This window comes from Ipomoea nil, unplaced genomic scaffold (assembly GCF_001879475.1).
Source record: "Ipomoea nil cultivar Tokyo-kokei standard unplaced genomic scaffold, Asagao_1.1 scaffold2957, whole genome shotgun sequence".
NCBI lineage: Eukaryota > Viridiplantae > Streptophyta > Magnoliopsida > Solanales > Convolvulaceae > Ipomoea > Ipomoea nil.
In genome coordinates this window covers 3804922-3825000 of record NW_017619385.1, presented here as the reverse complement: position 1 = coordinate 3825000, position 20079 = coordinate 3804922, and the positions used below count along the sequence as shown (strand labels likewise).

At 37.2% G+C, this 20079-nt stretch overlaps 2 protein-coding genes across 2 annotated transcripts; both read right to left on the bottom strand.

The window, feature by feature from the left end:
* Positions 1–15548: 15548 nt before the first annotated feature.
* Positions 15549–18542, bottom strand: LOC109162742. Its single transcript, XM_019311425.1, has 4 exons — positions 17938–18542; positions 17568–17846; positions 16630–17417; positions 15549–16294 (listed from the first exon to the last, which is right to left on the bottom strand). Exons 1-4 carry the CDS (start codon positions 18540–18542, stop codon positions 15549–15551), a joined length of 2418 nt encoding a protein of 805 aa, XP_019166970.1.
* Positions 18543–18551: 9 nt separating this feature from the next.
* On the bottom strand, positions 18552–19873 carry LOC109162741. Its single transcript, XM_019311424.1, has 2 exons — positions 19727–19873; positions 18552–19550 (listed from the first exon to the last, which is right to left on the bottom strand). Exons 1-2 carry the CDS (start codon positions 19871–19873, stop codon positions 18552–18554), a joined length of 1146 nt encoding a protein of 381 aa, XP_019166969.1.
* Positions 19874–20079: the final 206 nt, after the last annotated feature.

Sequence of the window (20079 nt, the reverse complement as noted above, 5' to 3'; positions counted from 1 at the left end):
TTTAGAAGGAATATTTTTAGGCCTTGTTGACCTTCTAGGTTGTGCTTGATACTGATCATTAACTGCCTCATCAAGAGTGTGGACTAAATCATTATAATCAATGACTACATGACCAAGTGTTTCAGTGTCTGATTCCTCATTGTGCACAATATTTATCTCATCAGAAGTACCCATTGCTTTATTACTGTCAACATTTGCAATACCATCACTGTGGTCAGCTTCTTCATTGATCAAAACATCATTTTGTTCACTGTTTTTGTCATAACAACTCTCAATTTCAGGCCCATTATTGAATTCATCTTCAATGGAGATAGGAACCAAAGGAAGTGAGCGACTAAGTATTTCACTTGCTGTAAGTTCAGGTGTGGTTACTGAACTCTGATCTCTGAAGGGGAAGATTTGTTCATAGAATCTAACATCTCTTGAAACAAAAACAGCTTTGTTGCGAAAATCATATAGGATATATCCCTTCACATTAGCTGGATATCCTAGAAAAACACACTTTCTTGCCCTTGATTGCATCTTGTTTCTACGTTGTGGAGTAGTGGCACCAAAACACAAGCAACCAAAAGTCCTAAGTTGCCTATAGTCCACATTTCTTTTAGTTAAGATTTCAAAAGGAGTCTTTCCATTAACAACATCAGTAGTTAACCTGTTAATGAGATAGGATGCATGCAACACACAATGACCCCAAAAATTCATAGGCAAACCTAACTGAAAACTCAAGAACCTAGTTACATTTAAGATATGTTGGTGTTTCCTAGTTTCTACTACCCCATTCTGTGGGGAGTATACACACAAGATCTTTGATGAACTATGCCTTTCTCATTAAGGAAAGTTCTCATCAAGAATTCAGTACCATTATCAGTTCTTATTGTCTTAATTTTTGCTGAAAACTGAGTGCAAACATAACTCTAAAAGTCTTGAAATATAGTCCTAACCTCTGATTTACTTGTCATCATATGCAACCAAGTAAACATGCTATGGTCATCAACAATAGTTAAAAAATAATGTTCCCTTTTGAGAGATGCCACAGCAAAAGGACCCCAGACATCCATGTGAATTAGATCAAAACAGTGTTCAGATCTAGATATACTAGTTGCAAAAGGAGATCTCTTGTGTTTAGCAAAATGGCAGGCATCACACACAAAGTCATTGCATTTATGAGAAAGAGTATGTTTTATTCCATTCAGAACAGAAATCTTATTGATGGGATAATGTCCCAATCTGTTATGCCATGTTTCTAGAGACAAAGCATTACACTGAAATTCAACAAAATTAGCCAAGGTTTTATCAAGAAAATGAATTTTCTTCTTAACAGGAGGATCACTGACCAAGTATAGCCCATCTGTTTGCTTAGCAAAACCATCCATTGTTCCAAGATATACTTGGACAGCACAAGAATCAGCTTCTAAAACCAATTTACAGCATGATTGCTTAGTCAATTTACTTGCAGAGATAATGTTGAAGGTAAAAGATGGGATGTACAACACATTTGTCAACAGAATGTTTTTGTTAAGCCTAATTTGTCCAATGTGAGTAACATTCATAATTTCCCCATTTGACAACTTAACAGATATTCCCTGGATCTTTTCATAAGCATCAAAATATTCTAATGAGTAGGTAATGTGGTCTGTAGTCCCTGAGTCCACTATCCAAAAATCATCTGAATTCAGCACTACATTAATAGAAGGATTAGAAGTGGATCTACCTTCACTAGGAGCCTCCATAGGGTTTTTGAAACTTGGCTTAATTTCTGGACCAGTGACCGTCACAGCAGCATTACTAGAGGATTAACTCCCCTTATTTTGATTCTACAAAAGAGAAAGAAGCTTTTGAAACTGATCAGCAGATATACCTATATCACTGATAAGTGCTAATTCTTAGCACTTTTATGTGCATAATTGATATCAAACTCATATGATTTCATGTTAATTGGAAGATGAGTATGTGACTATTTGATTCCTTTGTTTCATTTAGGTTATTTGGAGGCATTGGTTGTAACTTCATGTAAATTGGAGCTCAATTGGTTGTGTTTTGAAGTCATCTTGACAGAAAGGCAAGTTCCGGGAGTCATTAGAGGTCAAGAAAATGAAATAAAGTGAGTGGAAGTATCATGATATGACCCGGGGACCCAAAGGAACAAAGGAGATGAAGAAATTTGAATTTTGAAGTGAAAACCATGGGTCACGCTGGTGGTCACACCGTGATTGCCAGCGTGACACCATTTTGCTTTGTACTTTTTTCTGTCAGGCGAAGTCTCGGTAATTTGAGCATATCTCCAGCTAGGAGTGTCCAAATAACGTGATTCAAGTGTCATTAGAACGGAAACTCAAAGAGCTACAACTTTCATGCAAACTACAAAGGCTAGTTAGGACGTTTACAATGTGAAAAGTGGCCTAGAAATCAGAGATATTGTGCAAAGTGAGTGGTCACGGTCGACGTCACACCGTGACCAGCAGAGACCTGCGAGGCTTAGGCCTAGTCACGATGGTGTGACCACCATCGTGACCAGGCATTCTTGAAGCAGTTAAAAGGGAGCGATTCCAAAAGTATAAAGAGTCTTTAGGCGTTATTTTTAGACTATCTTTCAATTTCCAATCTCCCTCTACACCTTCTCTCCATCCAAACCCTTTAGAACAAAAAATCCATTGTATTCCATTATCTTTTGGAGAATATTTAGAGGGAGATTTCCGTATGTAATTGCAACTTTTACTTTCAATTTCAGATTTACATTCTACAAATTCAATAAAGTAAGGATTTCTATCTATTTCTTATTTTTGTACTTTACAAATTACTTTTGAAGTCAAATTCATTGCATATTATTTGAATTGCTTCTAGTTTATCAATTCCATTATGAGTAGTAAAACTAATTAGGGATTTAGATTGCATTGTTTTGTATGAATGCCAACATAAATTGAATTGCCAAATCTAGGTTTTGCCTCTTGTTTGGTTAGGGCCCTCCTATGCAAGAGGTCGTTGGATTTGGTGCTTCACCTATGAGAATAGGGATTCACCATAGCCAAACTTATCACATTTCTAACTTACTCTTGAGAAAGGGGAGTTGGAAGGAAATGAGCACACAAGATGTTTGATTAATTGCCTCACCTAGTCTAATTGCTATGAGAATGGGATTATAACCTTGGTGAGAGTCCAATGTCCACGAGAGTGGCATCGGTATTGACTTAAATTCCTTGCATTCGTTGTTCAACATTGTTTAGCCTAGAATCTTAGAACACTAATAAACATCCGTACATTGCTATTTTATCCAAGTCCTCTCTTTTATCATTGTCTATTACTTAATCATTTATTTGTTTTATTCTCTATGCAAACAAATATTCCATTTTGGTTAGCTTTCAAACACTTAATGATCTTTTGTTTAACCCCCCTCTACTCAATTCCCTTATAGCCATTCCTAGAGGACGACACTCACTAAAACATCACCACTAAAACCAACTTTCAAATGGCGCCGTTCTCGGGGAATGGCATCGGTTTTGAGTAGTGAGTCCATGTGGGTTAACATGAGATAGCATTAAAGTTAGAGAGTCTAACTCCTATTTACTTTTTTGTTTTTACAATTTACTTTGTTTACTTGTGAACTTTTGTTCCTTGAAATGAATTCGAAACTACTCTCACGCAACTGCTTTTAGTTGCAAAATTTTTCTCTTGTCTTTGTGATTGTAGGTTGATCCTCTATGGTGTATTCTCAAGCAAGATATCTACAAGAGGATTACTATGAGGACCAAGGAGGATATAGGCAACCAAGGGGATGCTATAATGCTCAATATTTTGACCCCTATGGCTATGGAAGATGTAGGAATTGGAAACAACCATTTCCAAGAACATATGGAGTTTCAAAAGAACAATATCAACCAAGAAGGCCACCACCAAGGACATATGATGATAAGCCGTATGATGAGGATTATGACTACCTCCCGCAAAGAGGATCCACTAATTCTCAATCCTATGAATCTTACCCATCCCAAGCCTACTCTCCACAATCTTACACTCAAAACACACCCCATACTTGGTTTATAGCTGCACTTGATGGCTGCTGTGCATCTTGAGGCTATTTATTTTTGGACTTATATCCTGCAACCCATCCCGGAGGATAGCCATGCTTCTTGTAGCATTTTTCTATTGTATGTCTAAGCATACCACAGAAGGTACATTTTGGAACATTTTTCCCTCCATTGCCTGTGAACTTCTTCTATTGTTAGATGCTGCAACTGCCACCAATGAATGTTCCTCTCTAGTTTGAGTCTGGTCATTGTAAACTGCATTGGACTGGATTAGATCACTGCATTTTTGACTGATAGAACTTTTGATTTTCCTCTCAACTTTCAAGGTCATGTTGAGCACCTTCTCCATTTCTGGAATTGGATCCATAACCAAATTTCCAGACTTAATAGTTTTGTATTCTTCATTCAGTCCTTCTAAAAATCGCATCACATAATCTTGTTCTCTCTGCTTCTGCATTCTACTCATTAGAGTGCAAGAACACCTAGGCATGCATTCACATAACAACAAGGGCCTTAAGGCATTCATCTGTTGCCAAAGAGCATTGATCTTGGTGAAGTACTCATTTACTGTCATACTTCCCTGGACATTCCTAAAAATTTCGTTCTGAATGTCAGAGATTTTGTGTGAATCAGACTGTGAGTATCTCTTCTGTAATGCACTCCATATATCTGACACTTTGTCGAATTACATCACATTTTATGCTATATTAGGGCTGATGGACTTCAAAATCCATGAACATACGATGCGATTGCATCTTCTCCATGAGGCGATCTTTGGATCATTCTCTGCTAGACTCGGAATGCTCCCAGTCGCAAATTCGAACTTGCTCTTAACCTCCAGTGTGATCCTCATTGATCTACTCCAAGATGAGTAGTTGAGCTCGGTTAATGAAGGTGAGACTAGACATAGGTTCGGATTCTCTGTAATGTGCAAGTATAGAGGATCATCGAAATCATCATTCCGCTGCGTATGATTGGCTGAAGTTGAGGAGGCTCCTGCTCCTGCATCTTCCGATCCATTTCCGTTGCCGTCAACTCCCATTATCACGGCTCCGGCGTAGCTTCGGTGAAGCTATGATACCATGATAATTTAGCTTGGATCACATGAACAACAAAGTAGGATGAAAGAAGGAAAGCATTGATTAAGATGGCAACCAACTGGAAGAAGTGTATGTGTTCTTACAAAGCTAGAAAGAAGATCAGAAAGCTTATAAAGAGTACAATGAAAACGGTTATAACTGCAAACTTATGAAAAGACATAAAGACCCTTGAAGGGTGTACTACTTGTATCACTTCATCAAAATGTGATAAACAATTAGGGACGGGGGGAGTATATGATAGACATAAATGGAAAAGGGAGGGAGTACCAACCAAGATATTGAGTTTTCCATTGAAGTGATCAACGACTTTTTTGATCAATTCCTCCATCTGCGGCCGGGAGGATATGTCACAGGCAGATCCGACGACTTTGAGGCCTTTCTCCCTCTATCTCTCCACGCACTCATCTACGTCTTTTCACTTCCGGGAACAAGTGTACATTTCTGCTCCAAATCCGGCTAGCTCTTCTATGATTGCATAACTAATAAAAACAATAAAAACCATACAAAAATTTTATCATTATGAACTCATTGAGATATTATAAATCATGACAAATTGTAATTTATAAATGTCACCTCTTAATTCTAAGTAGTATAAAGAGTTAATTCCACCAAAAGTCCCTTGTCTTTGGTGGCAATTCCAAATTTAGTCCCAGATTTTCATTTTTTTCATTTAACATCCCAGACTATTACTTTTTGGACACTTCAAGTCCTTCTCATGACTTTTTCTATTTTTACTTTTTAGTAAGGACAATTTTGTCTTTTCATATTTTTATTTTGTTATTTTTTTTAGTTTCAGCTGATTTAATTGATTTAGAACTTTAGGTAACCTCTGATTTTTAGTAATGTTCTAAACCAATTAAACCGGTTGAAACAGAAAAAATAACAAAAAAAAAAACATGAATAGACAAAAATTCCCTTACTAAAAATAAGAAAAATAATGAGAAGGACTAAAAGTGTCCAAAAACTAATAGCCTGGGATGTTAAATGGCAAAAACGAAAGTCTGGGACTAAATTTAGAATTGCCACCAAAGACAAGGGACCTCTAGTGGAATTAACTCTAGTATAAATGTTGCACTTGAATTGACTGAACATGTGTATATATTATTCCATTCCTGTTTAGAAAATTCATAATTCAAGGGCAATGTTGGTAGGATGGGTGACAATATATATACACACGTTCAGACAATTCAGGGACAACATTCACTACTAGAAATTATGGAATTTCGGACCACCTGAAAGTGATCTTAAATCAAGTTGAAACCAAAAAGTGGTCGGAAATAGCAACAAAGGTTTTTCCGGATACCAAAAGTGGTCGGAACAAGGCTTTTGACTTGATTTAAGATCACTTTCAGGTGGTCGGAATTTCCGTAATTTTCAGCAGTGGTGGGCCACGCCGGCGGCGGGCCAATGGCTGGTTGTCAAAGTTGCCTGCCCATAAATATAGGACAAATGTAAGGTGTCGCGCTTTAGTATATGAGAAGTGGTGTGCCTTGGTGGGTTGAAGTGTGTTTACCATATAAGAGGTCTTGGGTTTGATATTTGTTGGTAACATACTTTATTCATTTTACTCCAACTCCAGCCTGCCCCTTGCTTTATGGTAGGGCACCGCTTCCCATGGAGATGCGCACCAGGCGACTGTTTTGTTCTTGTTAGGGGTGGAGAGTGTGACACCCCGGAAATTCGTTCTTTAAGCCCGAATTAATTTCTTAATTAATTCATTCTTGCCTTGAAAATTCCTTAATTGATAGTCGGAGGACCTAAGTTGACCAACTCCTTGGTCAATTGATTTAAATCAAAAAGGGGAACCTTTAGCTTTAATGGTTGTACCTAACTCTTTGGGGGTTTTCCTAAGCTTTTTTAGGGAAAGTAAGGGCATTATGGTCTTTTCCCACTTGCTTGGTCATGAAGCCTTACCCTATCTAGCCTAAATTTCATTTCCCCACTTTGGCAAGAAAGCTTTTCTCTACCTTCTCTCTAAGAAAACTTGGCTTCTTCCCCAAGTCAAGAAGAATCTCATCCAACCTTGCTAGGAATCATTCCAAGATTCCACATTTCCATCTCCCAAGCTTAAGGAGGGGTAAGATCTAGGATTTTTTGGCGTTTTTATTTGGTTTTACCTAGTCTTTATCTAAGTTTAGTGTTTTCTTGTGGTTTTGGTTGTGTAAGAAGATTTGGTTGAAGAGGAGCTTCAAGGAGAAGCTTAGGAGGGTAGAAATAAAGAGCTTTTTGGTCTTCAAAGGTAACCCATGCTATACGAAACCTATTTTCTACTTGTTATTGATGATTCTTGATGTTGTGAGTGATTTGATGCATGATCTTGTGATAGTGCATGTTTAGAGCTTATATCTAGGTTTCTTAAATGCTATCTATTGATCTATTATTGGGTTCAAGTCATTTCCTTGTTGTATGTGAGATTTGGAGTGTTTGGACTTGAACTTGACCTTGGAGATGAAATTCCCCGAAGGGAATTGTTGTGTGCACAGGATGTTCCCAGCGAGCGGAACGACGGGCACTTGTCCACCCGTGGGTGGATGTGTGTACCCGGCGGGCAGAGCCGCGGGTAGGTACCCACCCGCAGTTCCACCCGCGGGGTACACAGGTGGATCGTGACGGTTGGTTGTTTTCCCGTGGTTCCACCCTTTGGTTTGTGATGTTTTGGCCTCCCTTTGTTGGATTGTTGAGCTTTTGGGTGTCTCCTTGATGTTTCGTATGTCTAGAACGATGTCCTAAATATCTATGTTAGGATTTGGTGTCTTGAATCGTGCTAATAGTCCAACTTTGTGATTCGTTGGATTTATGTTAGTCTTTGAGATTTGTTGGAATCGTTTTGGTTTACCCGTTTGATGAGCATGCTAGATATGATGTCGTTGATGCTAGTATGTGTTGTTTGTCCATTCCTTTTGAGGATTGGCAACTTGGGTTGCCAATCATGTTGATATTGGATTGAAGTCCATTGTGTGGTTGAGTATCGTTTCATGTCTTTCATTGAAACCTCTCGAGTGAATCCCTTGATGTGATCTTGTACAAATGTTGTACTTTGTTGATTGTTCCTTGACTAAGCTATTGTTGGGCTTATCCGTTGTTGTACGCACTTCGTGCGAAATCTATGTTTTGTTGTATCTCTAGATTTCGTGTGTATTGACTCTTGTTGATATGTTGGATTTGATGTGATGAGATGATTGAGCTGGTAAAGTGGACAATGTGGGGACTTATGTGTGAACTGATCCGGTAGTGGGTTTAAAGGTCAGGGTCGCCGTTTGGATAGTTATGATTTGTGGGCAACTTGGGAAACTCATTCCAGTTGCCAGAGATAGTAGCTAACCCGTTGAGCTTGGAATCTCAATAGGGGGTGTATACACTTAAATTTGCTAGATCTGCTTCCATTGGGCTACGGTCCTAGTCGTTGCGATGACTCTATGATATGTGATTGATGATTTGGAACCCTCCACACTGGTCCAATATGATTTGGGTCGTTGAGATGACTCTACGATGAATGCTTCGGTTTGACTATGTCCTATGTGGGCTTGGAACGTGTTGTTGAGTATGAATCTCTTCCTATTGCTTATGACCATGTCTATTGTGAACTCTACCTTGATTATGGTAGGTTGCATCTAGTGTTGAGTATGTTGGTTGTTGTCCTTATTGACTTGTTGATTGTCGTTGATGGTTGGTCTTTGTTGAGAGTGTTATGATGAGTCTATTGATGTTCCCTCTCTTGGTTTTAAAATGATATACACTGTATTTCTAGTCTCAAATGGTTTTGAATATATCTATATATTATGATACTTAATGCGTATTGGTGGGTTACCAGCATCTTTCGCTGACGGGTGTTATCCCTAATATTTTTTCAGGTTTTGAGTAGCTTTTGGAGAGCGCGCTAGTGGACCGTTAGATTGTGTAGCTCTTATTGTTTTCCCTTGTTTAGACTTATGGCCTGTGTGCCTTATTTTCTATGACTTTGTTATGCGATGGCCGCCACTGGCGATTTTGCCCCAGCAACCTCTTCTCTCTCTTCCTTTGGGCCACCATTCATGCTTGTCTTCTTAGCCCAACAAGACTTGGACCAACCTCCTTCCTTCACCACTCCCACTTGGGCCAATACTTTCTTAATAAAATGGATCCCCTAGGTTCCCATATCCCATCATATATAAATAAATAGATTTATTTAAATAAATATATATTATATATTTAAGGGTTATAATACAAAAGAGTATTTTCGATCGGTATTATAGTACAAAAGCTATTCCGAAATACTTGGGAATAGCTAATACCAGTGGGGTCCCCTAGGAATGGTTATTCCCCTGCAAAGGAAAGAGCTCATTCCCAAAAATGCTATTTCTAAGAATAAAAGGACAAGACAAACAATGTAATAGGTCTATTCCTGGAAATGGTATTCCATTCCCGACCTATTCGATGAACCAAATACGTTGTATATGTATTACTAAAAGCAAATAAAGTTTTATCCAAATGGTGGCAAGGTGATAAGTTACAAGTAAAACCATTTAAAAGCAGAAATATTTATATTTAATAGTGCAAGTAATTTACCTTTATACATTGATACACTTAATGATAACGTTTGGTGTAACTAATGATAACGTTAGGTGCATTTATTGATGCTAGCTCGGTGTACATTATATTGTTCCACTTTTAATACATTTTACTTGCACTTAGGCGTATTACATTAAACGGTTATTTACACTTTTAACCCAATTTACTTGCACTTCAAAGTTTGAATTATTTACAAAAATTCCACCGCATTTTTATAAAGTGTTTATGATCCGTTAGATCTGTTCAGATGGACAGCTGTAATTGGTTCCTTTTTCTCTCCTGGGCGCGTGTTCTCTTTTGACCCGAGCCATTAACTAGTCCATATCAACGGCTCTAAAAGAAATTCATACTTTGTAATAATATAAGACAATGCACTTGTAATATAAAAGTTTTTTGCACTTTGTAGTATAATTCTTTGCACTCTATAGTATATACCTATGCACTTTCAAAATATCAATTTAGGTAAAATGAGGTTGCATTTTTTGTATATATCTCAAAGTAATATTACACTTAGCACTTGTTGTATAAACTTATACACTTTAGTATAAAACTTTTACATTTGTAATATAAAAAACTTATGAAGTTCAAAGTTAGAGAAATTATCAAAATGCCAACCCTTTTTTTTATTACTTATATTAGTCTTCGTACTACTAGTATAAACTTATGCACTTGTAGTATAAAACTTTTTCACTTTGTAATATAAAGGGAAAATGGTCAAATAAACATTTGAACTTTACCTAAAAAGTCAATTAGGCCTTAAAATTTTTGAAGTTGCAATTAAACACATCAACATCTCATTTTGGTGCAATGTGTTACGAATTAAATGTATTAGTTTTGATGAGCCAAATTGTATTTTTAGAAATTCCCAAATTTTATTTTTACTCTAGATAAATATCTCCTAAAGTCAAAATTGAGTCAAAGGGAGATACGAATTCTTGAAAAATAGAATTCTCCCTTGTAAGTCATTTGCTTCCACTTTGACACATATGATCAAGTGGAGAAGGGTTTAAATGCTTTTGGAGAAGGCATGGGATCAAATACTAAATTTAGCTAATCATTTTTAAGAGTTGGAGTAGAGTTTGGAGCTTACCTCGGAGCGTGTATCAGTTCAAGTCAAAGTCAATGAACATGAGAAAGATAGAAGGGCTGGAGTGTCTAAAGTTACATTATACGCTATTCTAGTCAAATTGATAAGAAATACATTTTATAAAAAGATATTAACCAATAGGTTAATATGGCGCATTGGTTAAAGACTTGAGCGACTAAGTTGGAGGCTATGTTTTAGCGCGGTTGGAGGAGGAGTTTTTAAAGTCAAAAAATCCCTTTTTAAGATAAAAAAAAAAGTCAAAAAAGCTATTTTACATGTGGAGTGTCCGTTTGGAGGCTATAGAGCAACATTATCAATTGGGAATATTAGGGGAGAATGTAAAAATGATTAGAAAAGAGAATGTGGGAGGGGATAGAAAAAGAAGAAGAGAAAACTGAATTTAAAAAAAAAAAAAATATTGCGTCAGGCGTGCTGTCAGCGCATCTGAGCGCATGCACTGCACCCGTCCGTGTGGCATTTGGTTGTACATGAACGCCAGGGTCGGCCCTGGGGCAAGAGCAGGCTAGGCTCCTGTCTAGGGCCCATCTCTAGAGGGGGGCCCATAGCTATGATATATATATATATATATATATATATATATATATATATATATATATATATATATATATATATATATTAGGATATATTAGAAAAAAATATTGAGTTTGTCAAAGTTGTAGATTGCTACCCAATGGTTTCTATTGCTTATCGAATATTATTGACGATACCCATGACTGTAGCATCAGCGGAGAGAAGAAGTTATTGAAAACCTACTTGAGATCTTCAATGTCAAAAGAAAGATTGAATGGTTTAGCGATTTTGTGTATTGAGAAGGATATGCTAGAAAATATTAATCTTGATGCAATTATTTATGATTTTGCATCGAGTAAAGCACGTAGAATTTTTTTGTAATCTTATTTCAAGTTATTTGATATTATCATTTTTATTATTATTATTAAATTTTAATTTTAATTTTTCATATAGGGCCCTTTTTTAAATTTCGCCCCGGACCTATAAAATGTTTGGACTAGTCCTGGTGAACGCGCACAGCTTTTGTTGGTTTTTTTTTTTTTTCTCTCTGACATTATTTCAACATTTGCAGATTAATTATTTTTTAAATAATTCTTCCCCACATCAATTATTAACTTTTCTTGAGAGATTTAAAGTAAGAAATAACCCTAAATTCTTTCCGAGTGTGGATGCTCTAAGGAGTGTAAGATGGACTGTCAGTTTGGAGGCTATAGCGTAAGGAGTGTAAGTTGGAGTTTATCCTTGGAGCACCAGGTAGCGTCTGTTCAGCACTCAACCTCTACGCATGATGACAACCTTGGAGTGTAACTTGGAGTTTAAGTTTGGAGAATATAGTCTAAGTTGGAGTGTAAGTTTGAGCTTTTAAAAATTGGTATAATTCGAACCATTTTTTATGGAAGCCAGTACGTGACACCATGAACCAGATCAAAATCAGATGATTAATTTATGAAGATATATATTATCAAAGCTCAAGCAAGAATCAACAGATTTAAATATTTTGAAAGATCAACAGCTTGATACATCAGATCAAGAATGCAACAAAGTCTAAAATTCACACTCTAGAGATGATAAGACTCAAAAATTGGAGGCTACAAATTCCCAAATCAATGTCAAATTATGCTGCGCATCTGTATGCACCATGTATGGTGCATAGATGTAAAAACGATGTCGTTTTATTAAAAACGCGCGTCCCAGTTAAAAAAAAAAATCCAGTTTCGATTCCCAAAAACAGTATTATATTGTACATAATTTGAACTAAAAATCCAGAATCAATGAATTAAAAATCCAGAATCAATGAACTAAAAATCAAGAATCTATAAACTAAAAATACAGAATGAATGAACTAAAAATAAAGAATGAATGAACTAAAAATCCATAATGAATGAACTAAATATCCATAATGAATGAACTAAATATCCAGCATGAATGAAAAAAAAATCAGTTTCAATTTACGTCTAAATATCCAGAATCAATGAACTAAAAATACAGAATCAATGAACTAAAAATCCAGAATCAATGAACGAACTAAAAATTCAGAATCAATGAACTAAAAATCCAGAATCTATGAATTAAAAATCCAGAATTAATGAACAACATAATGTTGTTGAGGGGAATCAAAACTAAATTTTTTTTAGGTGGGACGCGCGTTTTTAGTCAAAACGACGTCGTTTTTGCATCCGTATGCACCATGCATGGTGCGCACACGGATGCACAACATAACGACCCCAAATCAATCAAGCAGACTCCATAAGACTTTTTGGGCTTCAGCAGAGGTACTTTTCCAATCATATACACATTAAGGCACATCTAAAACTTTCTACACCATAATCTCATTGCATGATGGTGCCCTCTATGCTACCACCAATAACCCAATTGCACATGACACACTAACAATAAAAGAAAAAAAAAAAGAAAAAAGACAAGTACTGATGATGAAGATAATGACAATGCTACCCAAAAGAGAATTAAGAAGACGGGTCCATTTGGAAAGCAAGAAAATGACTTCTAGAAAATGTTTTCAGAAAAATGAGTCATTTTTCAGAAAATATTTTCATTTCTAGTGTTTGGCTGCACAGCAGAAAATTGTCTTTGTGTGTTTGGTTCTTTTTTCAAAAAATGAGCAGAACTGTATATACTTAAACATTTTAATTGTTATTGTTATATATATAAAAAAACATTTTTATTGTTTTGTTTAGAATATAACAACTTTTATTTTAAATTCCATGCAACATAAGTTTTGGTTGTATTTAATGGTTGTGGGGGTGGGAGTGGTGGGGGGAGGTAGTGGGTTGTGGGTGGTGCTAGGGGGTGGTGGGTGGTGGGATGGTTGGTGGTGGTGGTGGGGGCCAATGGGGGTGGATGGTGGAGGTGGTGGGTGGTGGGAATGGTTGGCGGTGGTGGTGGCGGCGGGGGTGATTGGCTGCTCCACTACTGCAAACAAAAAATGCCTTCCCAAAAATATGAAAGTCATTTTCTGGAAAATTCCATGTATTTTTCAATGACCACACTCCTATTTTTCATTGACTTTCATTTTCTATCTCTAGCCAAACACTGAAAATCCTGAAGATAATTTCTAAAAATCATTTTCCGAGTTTCCAAACACACCCGTAGAGAAATTTAAACCAAAGTAGTATATATTTAAACTATCGTTTTTAGACTAAGAATTAAGACTAGCGCTATTACAAAATTGCAAACATTTATTTAAGTGACAATTATAATCATTGTCTCATATATTATCTTGCATTTATATATATATATATATATATATATATATATATATATATACTTTGAATTACTGATTTAAATAAACAAATTCAACATTCAATTACCTATGCATGAATATTCCTATATAATCATATATTAATATACTTTGAAGTACTTATTTAATAATAATCATTGGACATTATCTCATTCGCTCAATGCGCATGAAAAACTAGTATACAAATATAATAAGAGCCAATAAAGTTAAGCCCCTAACAGGAACTAAAAAATATTGATGTAATTGTTTGTTGAAATTAATGGTCAATATTATTTTGATTTTAGTATTTATTATTATTATTTTTCTTACTTTACTGTCTATTATATCATTAACTTTTCTTAAATATCCTTGCATTCGTGTAAAATTTAGTAACGGAATATTTCGTTAACTATTTATTATTTTTTAACTTACTCATTTTCAAAGAATTGAAGGTCGTAGGTTCGAACCTCATCCCAATCAAAATTGACATGATTGTTAAATATATACTATGAATATGTTATTTTAAAAAAATACAATATAAAATTTAACATGAACTTTGGTCAATTAATTAGAATCACACATTGGACATTGATAAAACAATATACCTAATTTATAGTATATATTCAACACAGATGAGAAACTATGTCTATTATCATTGTCTTTTTGTGGAAGGAAGATATTGTTCTGTTTCTGAAGGTATATACACTGCGCCAAGGCACTAAAATTGTGGTGAAAAACACCACGATAATAAACTAACTTTCTTTCTGTTATCTTAAAAACTAGTTATCACATGCACATTGCGTGAATAATTCAATTCTGAATGTATATTTTTAAATTAGTATTTCAGAACTTATCAAAGTATCATTCGGTACCCTGACGTATATCTATGCAAGATTATCAAAGTTTTCATAAAAGTAAATATTTCAAGAATACATAATTATGACTTGTGGTATAATTTGTTATAAAATCAACGGGTGTAATAGCAGTTTTAGAGGGAAACACCATCAATGGATAATACCTAATTATAATTTTTGCAACACAATATTAATTGGCGTGATACATGCTTCCTCTTGTTGTCACTTCCGCCAGAAATGAATTCTTGATTTAATCTAATCCCCTGGTGTGCTTCACTGCAATTTTAGTGCCTTGGCGCAATGCATATTCAAAAACAGAACAAAATCCTTCTTCTCCAAAAAGACAATGATAATAGACATATTTTCTCATCTATGTTGAATATAGATTGTAAATTAGGTGTACCATTTTATCAATACCCAATGCGTGATTCCAATTAATTGACCAAAGTTAATGTTAAGTTTCATATTGTATTTCTTTTAAATACACTACTCTAACATAATCAAATTTTTTTGTTATCTTTTATACATATTCAAAGCTATTTAATCACTAATTTCACTAAACATTTTTAATGTCAATAGTTTACTATAATAATTTTTTAATTATCAATTTAATATAACAAATTTAATTTTATCTTGTAGTTTTTTTTTTGAAAGGAGCATGTACGGCATTTATTCAAAATATGCAGAAATAGATGCTGGTGGATCATAGTCCGAGTACATACTAGTTGACTGAGTAATTGCAGTAGATGCTAGAGTATGAGCTAAATAATTATCTAGACTAGGAACATAATGAAGTAAACAATAATCAAAAGATAATATACTAGTCCTGCAACTATCAATGGCATAACCCAAGTACGATCTTGACGAGTGTGTCACAGATGATAAATGTTGTTGAAGCACCAAACAATCCGTGAAGAGCTCGATAGACTTTATTTCGCGACTTCTTAGCCACGACAAAACTTCCTTGCATGCAAAGGCCTCCGCCATTAGGGCCGAAAAACAGTCTATCATAGGGGCAGTCATAGCCGAAATATAATGTCCTTGCAAATTTAGAATAATAGCTCCCACCGCTGCTTTGTTTGTCTGTGGGTCGTACGCCGCATCGAAGTAACATTGATCCCTCATGTTTTGCGTGGCTTGGTGTACCATGTTCGGCGTTGGCAGCTGTGGTGTAGTTGGCACAACAATAGTATTGGTTGTTGCCGAAGGGACCGCCGTTGCAGTGTGGGTGTCCACCACGGGAGCAGTCCGGCTGCTTGATGCCGCGGAGGTGGCCGGCGGATGCAGACCGGGATGGGCTACTTTCCAAGCGTTCACAGCTGATGATGCCATTGCAATTATCTTCCGAGGTCTGGGTAAGGTCGCATCCCATACAGCCCCATTTCTTGCACGCCAAATATAATATAAGAGTGCCACTGCATAAATAATTCCATCATTATCTAAAATATTCATCAAATCATTAAACCAGTCACTGAAAATATTTGTGACACTATTGGGGATTGGAAGGTGGGATTGTGCCCAAATGTTTGTTGAATAATCACATGTGATCAAAGAATGCACAATATCTTCATGCCCAATCCCACACATGGCACATGTTGGATCAATATCAACTCTCTTTATAAGTAGGTTCTTTGTAGTGGGCAAAATATCATTTAGAGCTCTCCACAAAAATGTTTTCCACTTTGGGGGGCTTTAAGCTTCCATAATATTTTCCATTTATCAAAGGTCCCAACCACTTGGGTGTAGTTACCTACTATTGTTCTATAGCCACTTTTAACCGAATATTCTCCTTTTGGGTCCCCATACCAATACCACAAATCCTCATAATCGGGTGACACAGGTATTTTTAAAATTCGCTTTACATCCTCAGGGTCAAAAATATCAGTTAGAATATCCTGATCCCAGGTTCCTGTCTGTTGATCCATCAGTCCCATCACCTTTGCCTGTGCTAATTGGGGTGGTTTTTCTGTTAATATTTTCGGCTGACTCACATCTTGCAACCATGGATGGTCCCAAATCAAAGTTGATTTGCCATCCCCAATCCTGCGCCTAACCCCTCCACAAATCAAATCTTGTGCCGCCATAATACTTCGCCAACAAAAACTTGGGTTATTTCCCAAGCATGCTTCATAGAAAGAATTAGTGGGATAGTACCTGGCTTTATAAACTCTTGAAACCAATGATTGTGGCTGTGTCAGAAAGCGCCACGCATGTTTGCCCAACATTGCAAGGTTAAAGGCTCGCAACTCTTTGAATCCCAATTCTCCATATTCTTTTGGGATACACAGTTTATCCCAAGCTTTCCAATGAATACCCTGGTCATCTCTCGATCTCCACCAGTATCGATTCATGGTTCGCTCAATGGCAGTGCACAGAGTCGTAGGGAGTAGAAAAACGCTCATCGAAAAGGTAGGCATAGATTGAGCCACACTTTTCAATAAAACTTCTTTTCCTGCCTGTGACAAAAGTTTCTTATTCCACAAGTTAATCCCCTGCCTTATCTTATCTTCAATATAAGAGAACGCCACTTTTCTATTCCTGCCCACAAATTATGGAAGCCCCAAATACTTTCCAAAATTCTGCGCTTGCACAACTCCCAATATATCGGCAATCTCCTCCCTTATTTCACCTCGTGTATTTTTACTATAACAAATATTCGATTTGTGATAGTTAACTGCTTGGCCAGACATCTTTTCATATTCCGACAAACAACGTTTAACCACACCCGCCTCTTGAATATTTGCTTTGAGAAAAAGCAGACTATCATCAGCAAAGAATAAGTGGGTAATGGAGGGAGCTCCTCTAGCCACTCTACAGCCATGTATCTCTTCCTTTGCCTGTGCCTGTTTTAATAATATTGAAAGCCCTTCAACACAAATAATGAACAAATAAGGTGACAGGGGATCACCTTGCCTTAAACCACGAGTCGGGGTTATTTGATCAATTCTTGAACCATTTACCAGTACACTGTAAGACACAGTGGTTACACACATCATCAATAACTCTATCCATCTTTCATCAAATCCCAGTGCCCTTAGCATCCTTTGCAAAAAAAGACCATTCCATACGGTCGTAAGCCTTAGCCATATCCAGCTTTAAAGCCCCCCAACCTGTTAGTCCACATTGCTTCCTGTTCAAATAATGGCCAACTTCCGCAGCTATCAAGATATTATCTGTAATTAGCCTTCCAGATATAAATGCACTCTGGGACTCAGATATAATATTCTCCATTAGTGGCTTCATCCTGGCTGTAATCATCTTCGCCATAACTCTGTAAACGACATTACTCAAAGCAATTGGCCTATAATCATAAACCATTTCCGGGGTTTTCTTCTTGGGGATCAAAATAATGTTTGTTTCATTCAATTTATCAGGCATTGAGCAAGTATTCAGACAATTCAAAATATAAGAAGAAACATCAGTACCCACTACATCCCAAATGTGCTGATAAAACTCAAGGTTCATACCATCCGGGCCTGGTGCTTTATCAAGATACATTGAAAACAATGCAAATTTAACCTCACTCTCTTCAAATGGGCGCAATAAACTCTCATTCTGTGTGCCTGTTACACGTGATTGTATACTCCCAAAGAAATCATCATTAACAGTAGGAGAACTCGAGTTAAAAATACCACGATAATAATCCAAGATTACATTCCTCATGGCATCCCCCTAAATCAAATCCCCATCATTATTCATAACTTTAGTAATAACATTCTTTTTCTTTCGATGAGAAGCATACCTGTGGTAAAACCTGGTGTTTGCATCTGCATCCTTGAGCCAATGCTGTTTGGCCCTCTGTCTCCAGTACGTATCCTCCTGTAATTCAATACGAGCCAAACATTCATCTAGTCTCCGAAACTCGGCTAGGGATACCGGATCCGTACACCCCCTGAGGCGCAACTGTTCCTTACGCAAGTTCAATATTTTCTCACCAAATTTATGGAATCGGTCTCCACCCCAGCGTGTTAACCGATCACCACATAGAGTGACACACTCCTGCAACCCCCTACTTCTTCCTTCGCCCCAGGATTTTTCCACCACTTCCCTACACCCCTCATCATGTAGCCATGCCATCTCAAAACGAAAACCCCTTCTCAGAACACCCCTCCTTCCCCGAAGATTGAGAATCCCAAGGAAAAGGAAAGAATGATCTGATTTCCGGGTTAATATATTCTGCACATTTGCATCAGCCACCAACTCTCTCCAGGTTTGAGTAGCCAAAACCTTATCCAATCGTTCCTCTATCCAGTTTGGCGTGCCTTTTCCCTTCTCCCAAGTATAGGGATATCCAGACATTGGTAATTGTGTCAAACCACACTCCTCAATAGTTTCTCCAAAGCCCCGTAGCAAGCTGTCTGGATGGGGATTTCCTCCTCGTTTCTCATACTGATATAAGAGATCATTAAAATCTCCAATGATTACCCATGGCAGATCCGATCTACTTGCCAATGACCGAATAAGGTCCCACGACTCCCTTCTCTGCGGACGCTTCGGGAAGCCATAGAAACCAGTCATCCTCCACTTATCAAAACCTGGCAAACTCACCTCAACATCTATGTGATTATTAGAATAACCAATTATTCTTGCAGTATCATTCGTTCTCCATAACAATGCCAGTCCTCCACTCAATACAGTGTTATCCACATTAAAAAGGCCTTCGAAACCAAGCTTAATCCGAAGTCACTCTGCATGATCTCGGTTAACCTTAGTTTCCATCAGAAATACAAAATCAGGTTTCTTGCGGGACACTATGTCCTCAATTTCTCGAACTGTCCGTGGATTACCCAAGCCACAGCAGTTCTAGCTCAAAGTACTCATTAGGCCATCTGCAAGTTTTTTTGAACATCCGTCATTGCTATATCCTCCTCCATCACCACTCCCTCCCTCACCCGGTGCCCCCTACCACCCCCATTCTCAGAATCCGCCAAACATAAGCTTTCCGACTCAATGTCCACCCCTACTTCCACTCCACCACCAATCTCCCCATCCATTCTACGTCTCTTTGGATCCACCCTTACTCCCTCTTCCTCCCCAACCCCAACTGACCGTCACCACCCTCCCCCGTAGCTCTACCCACCGCCACCCGGCCTCTTGTTCCGGATATAGCCGACCCACTTGCTACCGCAACATTGTGTCCGTAGCCACCAACACCAAACCCGATTTCTTTCCTTCTCTCCTGCCCTATCTTAAACCACTT